This window comes from Carcharodon carcharias, unplaced genomic scaffold (assembly GCF_017639515.1).
Source record: "Carcharodon carcharias isolate sCarCar2 unplaced genomic scaffold, sCarCar2.pri scaffold_1174_ctg1, whole genome shotgun sequence".
NCBI lineage: Eukaryota > Metazoa > Chordata > Chondrichthyes > Lamniformes > Lamnidae > Carcharodon > Carcharodon carcharias.
In genome coordinates, this window is record NW_024471025.1 from 1 (window position 1) to 11,548 (window position 11,548).

At 46.6% G+C, this 11,548-nt stretch overlaps 1 protein-coding gene across 1 annotated transcript; it reads right to left on the minus strand.

Moving 5' to 3' along the window:
• Positions 1-1,732: 1,732 nt before the first annotated feature.
• On the minus strand, positions 1,733-11,041 carry cunh17orf67 (chromosome unknown C17orf67 homolog). The gene is made up of 4 exons (XM_041182594.1): positions 10,779-11,041; positions 9,513-9,613; positions 9,034-9,173; positions 1,733-2,575 (listed from the first exon to the last, which is right to left on the minus strand). Exons 1-3 carry the CDS (start codon positions 10,831-10,833, stop codon positions 9,057-9,059), a joined length of 273 nt encoding a protein of 90 aa, XP_041038528.1. The 5' UTR covers positions 10,834-11,041; the 3' UTR covers positions 1,733-2,575; positions 9,034-9,056.
• Between the last annotated feature and the right edge of the window lie 507 nt (positions 11,042-11,548).

The window sequence follows — 11,548 nt, forward strand, 5'->3', positions numbered from 1 at the left end:
CCCCTCTCCCCACTACCCACACCCCTCTCCCCACTACCCACACCCCTCCCCGCTACCCACACCCCTCTCCCCACTACCCACACCCCTCCCCGCTACCCACACCCCTCCCCGCTACCCACACGCCTCTCCCCGCTACCCACACCCCTCTCCCAGCTACCCACACCCCTCTCCCCACTACCCACACCCCTCTCCCCGCTACCCACACCCCTCTCTCCGCTACCCACACCCCTCTCCCCGCTACCCACACCCCTCTCCCCGCTACCCACACCCCTCTCCACACTATCCACACCCCTCTCCCCGCTACCCACACCCCTCTCCCCACTACCCACACCCCTCTCCACACTACCCACACCCCTCTCCCCGCTACCCACACCCCTCTCCCCACACCCCTCTCCCCGCTACCCACACCCCTCTCCCCGCTACCCACACCCCTCTCCCCGCTACCCACACCCCTCTCCCCGCTACCCACACCCTTCTTCCCGCTACCCACACCCCTCTCCCCGCTACCCACACCCCTCTCCCCACTACCCACACCCCTCTCCCCGCTACCCACACCCCTCTCCCCACTACCCACACCCCTCTCCCCGCTACCCACACCCCTCTCCCCGCTACCCACACCCCTCTCCCCGCTACCCACACCCCTCTCCACGAGTCTCAGTGCAACCCATCCCTCATGTGCCACACTTACACCCCCCACCTTTCCCTATTGTAGTCTGTGTGTATCCCCTCCCATTCATACATTTGGCATCCCATTCACCCACTCGTGTGTCTGCATTTCGGTTTCCCTTTTTGGGATCCAGCTCACCAACCCTTAGTCTCCCCTCTGTCTGACAGTATTCCCTCTTCCCCCCCCTGCACTCCATTACCCCCATGTGTCTGTTGCCCCCTTACAACCCCATCCTCCTCCATTGACAGCCCCCCCACCCCCCCGCAACCAATGTCCATCATCCCTCCCCCTCCACCGGTGTCTGTTTGAGGGTATAGCTTTGCCTGAGGGCCACTCTCAGAGTACAGAGGCACCCAGCTCTGGCACACCGAGCCTACACCCCCAGCACCGCGGCGTCTCACTGGCATCACCGAAAGACAGGAACAGCGCCACTGCCACTCGGCTTGGAATGTTGACCTCACCTGGAAGTCGCCTGTAAAGTGAGGCCTGACCAGTGGGACTGGTGCACACCACACGTGAAGCAGACCAATGTGAATTCCCGCTGGCGAGATTAGGAGGTGGAACATAATTATAGCGAGTAGCATATTTAATGAGCATTTGTGATATGGTAATGAATGCAAATAGCACTCCCATCCCTGACCAGTGGACACCTGACCCACCATTAAACAGCCGAGGGGAAAATCTCATGCCGGTGGGAATCTGATTTGGCTCCTTCCAAATCTTCTGCTCCCGCCCACCAGCCAACCCGTAACAGGTAGGATGGGAAAATCCCACCCTCACCGTGAGATTATGAAGTATGTGGGTGGGTGGGGTGGGGGGTTATACTGCTGCACTCTAACCTGCTATGAAGCTGTTCAGAGAGCAATCAGAGATGGTGCCTGGGATCTTGCTGTGTTGTGCTCAGTATCAGTATCACACTGCGTGGAACTTTTACCCAGTGAAGCCTCAGATGTGATATTCTCCACTAATGAATGAAGACAGATTTTAATCCCTCACGTGGGTCAGAGCGTTTCTAAATATTTCTAATTTATGGATTTCACACAAAAATGACAAATTCCATTTTCACGATGAACCGCTAATTAACGCTTTAATGTATTTGCTTTACGCTAATGGCAGGAGGTTTGCATCAAGCACAATGAGCTGGTGGCAATCTCCCTCTCTCTCCATCCTCTTCCCATTCCTCACTAAACCCTTCCCAAAATTCCACTCATTTCCCTCAACGTTACCCCTGGGCACTGTCTATTTCTCCGGGTGCAAAGGTCAGCATGAAGGGGTAAAGGGGCAGATGCCAGGTTCCCTGGCAGAACCCCCCCCCCCCCCCACCCCCTTCTCCCCGGATGCCATTTTCCATGAGTCGTGGGCTAATGGTCCCATAACAATGAAGCAAAAAGGGGCTCGTCCCAGTTCCCCACTCCAACCCTTCAATTTCCTTGTAAATACCTCATGGGAGAACTGTCCCAAGAGACTCCAAAAATCCAGTGCTAGGTTTGGGATCAGGCATTGGGCTGAAAAGAGCCCAAACAACAAGCAAAAATGTTCTAAAACGCAGCACCAAGGACAGGCTATAAACAGGACCCTGTAGATGGGAGACAGGAAGCCGGGCATTGCAAAGCCTGGGCAGAAGTCAGTCTAAGTGTCACATCCTCTTGGTAATATTACATAATCCTTCACTCTCCCCGTGAAATCTTACACATCTCACTCTCCCCTCAACCTCTCCCTCTTTTTCAACCCTGCTGCTTCAGAAAATGCCAATATGTTTGAAGTTTACACATAGTTTTGCAAATGGTTACAGCGCAAAGCTTGTTGAGCAATTGTTAAATGAAGGTATAGCTTTAAATGTGATTCTCAGTCACCGATGTGGATGATTCAGCCTTGATCCATTGCCTGAGGGAGAACGCAGACTCTCTCCTAAACAGAAAGCAATAAATTAGCGTTCGAAGGTTCTGCGATTTTTCAGATTTAGGTTTCTTTTAGTTTGGTCCAAACAGCAGCTCTGCCCTGAGTCCTCTCAGCCAAACTGGGGGCTGTAAGGTGCCCCACAGAGGTGTGTTGGTGGGGGGAGAACACTGATATGCACTTCTCACATTTTGATTTAAAGGTCTACCCACCCTCCTGAAGATGCTGACACTCTCTCCCCCTCCCCTGAAGGTGCTGACTCTCTCTCCCCCTCCCCTGAAGGTGCTGACTCTCTCTCCCCCTCCCCTGAAGGTGCTGACTCTCTCTCCCCCTCCCCTGAAGGTGCTGACTCTCTCTCCCCCTCCCCTGAAGGTGCTGACTCTCTCTCCCCCTCCCCTGAAGGTGCTGACTCTCTCTCTCTCCCCCTCCCCTGAAGGTGCTGACTCTCTCTCCCCCTCCCCTGAAGGTGCTGACTCTCTCTCCCCCTCCCCTGAAGGTGCTGACTCTCTCTCTCTCCCCCTCCCCTGAAGGTGCTGACTCTCTCTCCCCCTCCCCTGAAGGTGCTGACTCTCTCTCCCCCTCCCCTGAAGGTGCTGACACTCTCTCCCCCTCCCCTGAAGGTGCTGACTCTCTCTCCCCCTCCCCTGAAGGTGCTGACTCTCTCTCTCTCCCCCTCCCCTGAAGCTGCTGACTCTCTCTCCCCCGCCCCTGAAGGTGCTGACTCTCTCTCCCCCTCCCCTGAAGGTGCTGACTCTATCTCTCTCTCTCCCTCCCCTGAAGGTGCTGACTCTCTCTCTCTCCCCCTCCCCTGAAGGTGCTGACTCTCTCTCCCCCTCCCCTGAAGGTGCTGACTCTCTCTCCCCCTCCCCTGAAGGTGCTGACTCTCTCTCCCCCTCCCCTGAAGGTGCTGACTCTATCTCTCTCTCTCCCTCCCCTGAAGGTGCTGACTCTCTCTCTCTCCCCCTCCCCTGAAGGTGCTGACTCTCTCTCTCCACCTCCGCTGAAGGTGCTGACGCTCTCTCCCTCCCCTGAAGGTGCTGACTCTCTCTCCCCCTCCCCTGAAGGTGCTGACGCTCTCTCCCTCCCCTGAAGGTGCTGATTCTCTCTACCCCTCCCCTGAAGATGCTGACTCTCTCTCCCCCTCCCCTGAAGGTGCTGACTCTCTCTCCCTCCCCTGAAGGTGCTGACTCTCTCTCCCCCTCCCCTGAAGATGCTGACTCTCTCTCTCTCCCCCTCCCCTGAAGGTGCTGACTCTCTCTCCCCCTCCCCTGAAGGTGCTGACTCTCTCTCCCCCTCCCCTGTAGGTGCTGACTCTCTCTCCCCCTCCCCTGAAGGTGCTGACTCTTTCTCCCCCTCCCCCTCCCCTGAAGGTGCTGACTCTCTCTCCCCCTCCCCTCTAGGTGCTGACTCTCTCTCTCTCTCTCTCCCCACCCTCCCCTAGTGAGTAAGACCCAACTGTTTGATTCAGCTATCGAGACATGGAATTTGACACTAGAAGTCTTCACAAAATTAAATCCAACTTAAAACCAAAAAGAAATAAATTTCTGATCATCTGATTAATGAGGATTGAGTATGATGTAAATGATGAATCCAGCAAGATAGAGAGCTGTGTGAAAACCCTCCAGAAACAAGGTTTCTCTCAGTTCCAGCAAAATCCGTGAGCTGGAAGATTGAATATCAACTGGGGTAACCGTCAATGATAAAATAGCTGATGGTGAAGACACAGATTGTAACTCTTCAGCTTCATAGGATCCAACACGACATGAAGTACAAACAGGACAAACCCCACAGCTGTAGGTGTTATATCTGAAGGTGCAAAACACTGGTAACTAAATGTAAGTTGCAGCGTGACCAAGATTGGGAATTAAATATTCCAAGATGTTTGACTTTTAGAAGATATAGAAAAATGGAAAAAGGGAAATAGTAACCTTGGTAGTAAAGGAAGGGATAAAGACAGGAAAGAGAAAAGATCTTAGCCTGGGAAAATCAAGCTGTAGAATCAGTTTGGGGAGATTTCAGAAAACAAGGGACAGAAAACATGGGGAGTAGTTTATTGGCCACTGCCAGTTGTACTGTCAGGCAGAGTATGAACCAGTAAATTAGGGTCACATATAAGAAGCGTAAAACAATAATCATCAGTGAAGATAATCTTCACATGGACTAGACAATGCTAATTTAGAGTAATAGTTTAGAGGACGAGTTCATGGAATAGATACAATATAGTTTTCTACATCAGCATGTTGAAGAACCAACTAGGGAACAGGTAATTTTGGATTTAGTATTGTGCAGTGAGAAAGGGTTCATTCATAACCTGGTTGTACAGAAGCCTCTTCCCTAAAGTGATCATCATATGATTAAATTTTATATTGCGTTTGAGAGTAATGTGGTTAAATCCTAAATTAGAGCCTTCAATCTGAATGAAGTAAACTCTGTAGGTATGAGGGGCAGGTCGGTTAAGCTAGATTAAGCAACTAGATTTAAAGAAAAGATGGTAGCTAAGTAATGGCTAGCATTTAAAGAATTAATTCATACCTTGCAGCAAATATACATTTACTTAAACAATAAAACCACCATGGGAGAAGTGGTCCAACCCTAGCTAACAGGAGAAGTTAAAGCTCATATTAGATTAAAGATAGAGGTTTATAATGTTGTCAAGAAATGTAGTAAAACTGAAGACTGGTAAGGGTCTAAAATTCAGCAAAGGAGGAGCAAAACTTTAATAAAGAGAAAAGAGCATATAAGAGGAGCTAGCTGGAAACATAAAACAGATTGTAAGAGATTCTATAGGTAATTTAGGCTAGGGTTAGGTCAATGGTATTTAAAATAAAAACAGGAATGTATTGAATAAGCTAAATAAACTCAATGAGAATAAAACCCCTGATCAGGATGGATCCATTTAATTTGAAAGAATCTACAGAAAAGATAGCAAAGGCATTACTACACATATTTAATAATTCATTAGAGAAAGGTGTAGTACCAGAGGACTGGTGGATAGCTAATGTCATCCCTATATTTAAGAACAGGGACAAAACATGTTCAGGGAATAATAGACCAGCCAGCTTAATATATGAAAGATAATGGAATAGAAGAACATCAAGAAATGAGAAATATAATAATGAATAGTTAGCATGGATTTCAAAAGGGAAAATCTTGCTTGACCAACCTTATTGAATTGTTTGAGAAGAGAGAAGTGAGAGTAGACAATGGTAATTCAGTAGATGTCATTTATCTGGATTTTCAAAAGGCCTTTGATAAGGTGTCCCATAAGAGACTGATGAATAAGGTCAGAGAATGTGGAGCCAGGGGACAAGGGACAGAATGGACTGCTAGCTGGCTTCAAGACAGAAAGCAGAGAGTGGGAGTGAAGGGTGGCAGAAGGTGGGAAGTGGAGTTCCACAAGGATCAGCGCTGGGACCACTGCTGTTCACCATTTACATTAACAATTTAGACTTTGGAATCAAAAACACAATTTCTAAATTTGCGGATGACACCAAATTATGGGAGGGATAAGGTCAATACTCAGGAGGACTGCAACAAATTACAGGAAGATATTAATAAACTTGCGGATTGGGCAAAAAATCGGCACAGTAAAATAGGAGATAGCACATTTGATACAAAGAATAAGGAGGTCACTTATTGTTTGGAAGGTGCAAGATGAGCTGGGGCAGAAGAACAAAGAGATTTCAGAGGACAAATACATCAATCAGCAAAAGTTGCTCCACAGATTAGCAAGTCCATAAAAAAGCAAACAAAGAACTAAGGCTTATTTCTAGTGGGATGGAATTGACAAGTAGGAAAATTATTACTAAACCTGTATCGAACCTTGGTCAGCCCACACTTAGAGAGAAGTGTGTGTAGTTTGAGTATATTATGAAAAGGATATAGATATATAAAGGATTAATGGAGCGGGTGTAGAAAAGACTTACAAAAATGAAACCAGGAATGTGTGGGTATACATATCAGGAAAGGATTGACAGGCTGGGTCTCCTCTCCTGAGGGGTGATCTAATAGACACATTTAAAATTATGAAGGTTTTGATAGAATGAATACAGAGAGAATGTTACCTCTTGTGGGAAAGAGCAGAACTAGAGACCGTCAATGTGAGATATTCACCAAGCGATCCAATCGGGAATTCAGGAGAAACTTCTTTACCCAAAGAGTTGTGAGAATGTGGAACTCACTCCCACAGGGAGTGGGTGAAGTGAATGGTATAGATACATTTAAACTAGACATGAATATGAGGAAGGAGGGAAGAGGTTTCTGATGAAAACACAAAAATCATTCTGAACATGGCGGGAAAACAAGTGGAAATGAGGAACTTGGGGATATTATTATTAGTGAAGAAGCGCAACTGGAGAAAGTAATGGGACTTAAAGTCGACAAATCTCCTGGACCTGATGGCCTGCTTCCAAGATTTCTAAAAGAGGCGGCCGCAGAGATAGTGGATGCTTTGGTTCTGATTTTCTAGAATTCTCTAGATTCAGGAACAGCCCCAACAGATTGGAAGTTAGCGAATGTTACTCCACTATTCAAGAAAGGAGGGAGAGAGAAAATGGTGAACTACAGGCCAGTTAGCCTGACATCAGTCACTGGGAAAATACGAGAATCCATCATTAGGAACATGATAACAGGGTACTTATAAAATCACAATATGGTCAAGCAGAGCTGACACACGGAAATTTTCTTTGAAAAAGCTACTAGAATTTTTTGAGGATCTAACTAGTAAAATGGATAAGGGGAAATTCATGGATGCGATGTATTTGGATTTTCAAAAATCATTCAGTAAGGTGACACGAGAGATTATTAAGCAAAATAAATATTTGTGGGGTTGGAGGGTAATACATTAGCTTAGAATGAGGATTGGTTAATGGACAGATAACAAAGAGAAAAAGAAAGTCTTGCATTTCTATTGTAGCTTTCACAACCACAGCACATCTCACAGACAATGAAGAGATTCTGAAGTGCAGTCACTGTTGTAGTGCAGGAAACACAGAAGCCAATAAGTGCACAGCAAGCTCCCATAAACTATAATATGTAATGACCAGATAATCTGCTTTTTGTGATGTTGATTAGACCATAAGATGTAGGAGCAGAAGTAGGCCATTCAGCCCATCGAGTCTGCTCCGCCATTTAATGAGATCATGGCTGATCTGATAATCCTCAACTCCACTTTCCTGCCTTTTCCCCTTAACGCTTGATCCCCTTACTGATTAAAAATCTGTCTGTCTCAGCCTTGAATATACTTAACAACCCAGCCTCTACAGCCCTCTGCAGTAAAGAATTCCACAGATTCACTACCCTCTGAGGGAAGAAATTCCTCCTCATCTCTGTTTTAAATGGGTGACCCCTTACTCTGAGATTCTACCCTCTGGTCCTAGACTCTCCCACAAGGGGAAACAACATCTCAGCATCTACCCTGTCAAGGCCCCTAAGAATCTTATATATTTCAATAAGGTCGCCTCTCATTCTTCTAAACTCCAATGAGTACAGGCTCAACCTACTCCACCTCTCCTCATAAGAAAATCCCTCCATCCCCGGGATCAACCTAGTGAACCTTCTCTGGACTGTCTCCAATGCCAGAATATCTTTCCTTAGATAAGGGCATCAAAACTGTTCACAGTATTCTAGGTGTGGTCTAACTAGTGCCTTGTATAGTTTTAGCAAGACTTCCCTATTTTTATACTCCATTCCCTTTGAAATAAAGACCAACATTCCATTTGCCTTCCCTATTACCTGTTGAAGGAAGGGATAAGTATTGGCCGGGGCACTGGGGGAAACTCCCCGGCTCTTCTTCAAAATAATGGCTATGGGATCTTTTACATCCACTTCAGACAGTGGACAGGCAGGACCTTGGTTTAACCTCTTGCCCAAGAAACAGCACCTCCAACTGTGCAGTACTCCCTCAGTACTACACTGGGAGGGTCAGCCTTGGGTCTTATGCCCCAGTCCTGGAGTGGGGCTTGAACGCACGGGTCGGAAGTGAGGGACCTGTCTACTGGGCCATGGCTGACACTGAAAGTAGGAATAAACAGGTCACTGTCAGGTAGGCAGGTAGTGAATAGTGGAGCGCCACCAGAATCAGTGCTGGGACCTCAGCTATTTACAATCCATATGAACGAGTTAGATGAAGAGACAGAGAGTAATATGTTGATAGAATTAGCTGGAAAAGTAAGTGGTGTCGAGAACACAATGAGACTGCAAGTGGATATAGGCAGGTTAAGTGCGGAATAATATGTCATTTGGAATATAATACAGGGAAATGTTGAGTTATCCATCTTGAAAGGAAAAATAGAAACACAGAATCTGTTTTAAATGATGAGAGACTATTCAGGCTGTCCTTGTACAGGAAACACAGAAAGTGAAGCTGTAGGTACAGAAAGTAAATGATATATCAACCTCTAACTCAGGCTCTCTCAGCTGGTATGTACGTGAGAGGGAGAGATGTGAGGGATGCAGATTGGTGGCATTACCTGAGGGAAAAAGCAAGGTTCACTTAGACTGGGTGGACCCAGTTCCTGTTACAGTGAGGTTTACAGTGAGGATTCAGCCAGTGTTCATAAAACTGCTCCTCCGATCGTCTCTCCAGGGTCTGAAGGTAGATCAGGTATTCCTGTGTTTATAAAATAAATGGTACATGGGTTAGTGATGTTAACAGGAGCTTTGTAGACTAACTTTCTGCAATCTGCTGTTCACTGCACTCAAGAGTCCGACTGCTATCGGTGCCCAGTCACACATGGTGACTGAATGTTCAAGAGAGAGGGAAAACCAGCACTGAGGGACAGTGGGCACACCCCACAGGACTTCACACCATCCACTGGGCTGGGTCTCTCACAATGAGACCCCAGACCCAACACCAGCCTCACCCTGTTAAAGAACTGTGTCTGTTTGCGAACTGGTTAAATGCAGTTGCCTGCAGCACGAGCTTTGTCAATTAGAATAAACCATATACCCGCATGGGCTCATCAGGGAATCCTGCTGTCAGTACTCTGTCACTCCGCTTGGTCCGCAGAAGCTGTTTGGCATCCTTCTCGGTTAGAATCGGGGACGTGTCTAAGAAAATAAAAGATGGTTTCATGAATTGACTGAATGAAGCTGAAGTGGTGATTCTGCCCTGGGCTCCGTGTGATCCATGTTCATTAAGGAATTCATTCTGCGGTGTAATGTACAATGTGCCCTTTCATTTCTGTCAATCCCAGGATGAGATCTCGGGTTACAGAGCAGTCTGCAGACTCACGAAGCAGATGAATTATAATAAACATTTAGAAATGGAGCATGAAATCAGAAAGCACTGTAGCAGAGGCTGGGGAGGGAGACACAATAAACCCATAAAAAACCAAACACTCTCCTGAATTTTGAGAGGGATAGAATTGAAAAGCAGAGAAGTGATGTAAAACTTGTACAGAACCTTGGTCAGATCACACTTAGAGTTACTCAATAGTTCTGGTCTCAATAATATAAAAAGCTCAAAGACACTGGAGAAGATGCAAAAAAGATTTTCTAGAATGTTCACAGGACTGCCAACAGGGAAGGGTGAACAGGCTGGCTCTTCTCTCTTGAAAGACCTAATAAAATCCTTAAAATTATAAGAGTTTGATAGGGTAGACGTAGGGATGTTTCCAACTGTGGGGAAGACTAGAACTGGAGTCTATAAATAAGATAGTCACTAATAAGTCAGGAGAAATGTACCCAGAGAGTGGGGAGAATGTGGAGCTCGCTCCCACAGGGAATGGTTGAGGTGTATAGCATAGATACATTTAAGGGGGGAGCTGGTTAAACAGACGAGGGAGAAAGGAATAGAAGGATAAAGTGATAGATGAAGAGGGATGGGAGGAGGCGTGTGTGAAGCAGAAGCACCAGTTCAGAGCAGACGGGTCAAATGGCCAGTTTCTGTGGTGTATATTGTCAGTTTCTCTATGCAAGGTCTGCTCAGTCTCAGAAAGGGGAGAAGTCAAGTTACGGTTTGGATCTGTGTTCAGGAATTTGAGTCACAGGATAGAGCAACAGGCTTTGTTATAGCAACAATTCAGAAAGCATTCCCATCCCATAACATTTACTGAAGAGGAACTCTGATTGCTATCAGTGGCACCCACCTTCTTATACACCCAGATTCATGCAGAAATATGCAAACGTCATTTATTTACATCCTGCAATATTTAAAGTATTTTTGTGATATTTTGACTGAAACTGCAGTAATTTTCTGAATTAGACGATTTACCTGTGAGGAGGGTCAGCCAGGCTAAGCACAGCCAGAAGATCACAAAGCGCCCCATTCTGTTTACACCGTGCCCTTGGTGTATCTATCTGCGCTCCTTTCCACACACCCTGCGAGTCCGACAACGATACACACTATGACTCTCCACGTCACCTGTGTGCTGTTTTCATAACATCTACTTATTTGGCAGATGTTAAGGGACCCAGCTGGGAAGGTTCAGTCAATCAGTCAGTGTGTGTGTCAGTGTGTTTGTGTGTGTGTGTGTCAGTGTGTTTGTGTGTGTGTGTCAGTGTGTTTGTGTGTGTGTGTCAGTGTGTTTGTGTGTGTGTGTGTCAGTGTGTTTGTGTGTGTGTGTGTGTCAGTGTGTTTCTGTGTGTGTGTGTCAGTGTGTTTGTGTGTCAGAGTGTGTGCGTTGCATTTACATGTTGCATGTGTGCGTTGCATGTATGTGCACGTGTTGTGTGTGCGTGTGAGGGAGAGAGAGAGAGAAACTCTCCTATCACGGAGCCTCCACACCAACTGTCTCACTGCAGGAATAGATATCTCCCCTGAGACAAATAAACCCAGGGACAGAAAGAAATCTCTTCCATTCATCAGCAGAATCCCAATCTAGCCAGTTCCTCAAAACCATAAACAATGAATCTCTATTCTGTTCCAGCCTCCTTAAATTCAATAACAAACTATCTGATGCCAACATCAGAATCAACATTACAGAGCACGGACTGCAGGTAAGCAGAGTATTCCCTGTAGTAATAATGTTGGACGGCTTGGTG

Bases quoted from the DNA above. Each gene is read 5' to 3' on its own strand.
- cunh17orf67 (XM_041182594.1), bottom strand. From the start codon at position 10,833: ATGGGGCGCTTTGTGATCTTCTGGCTGTGCTTAGCCTGGCTGACCCTC. The intron at 9,614-10,778 runs GTAAATCGTCTA...TTATTTTCTTAG, and splicing joins CTGGCTGACCCTCCTCACAG to ACACGTCCCCGATTCTAACC. The intron at 9,174-9,512 runs GTATATGGTTTA...TTATAAACACAG, and splicing joins TCCCTGATGAGCCCATGCGG to GAATACCTGATCTACCTTCA.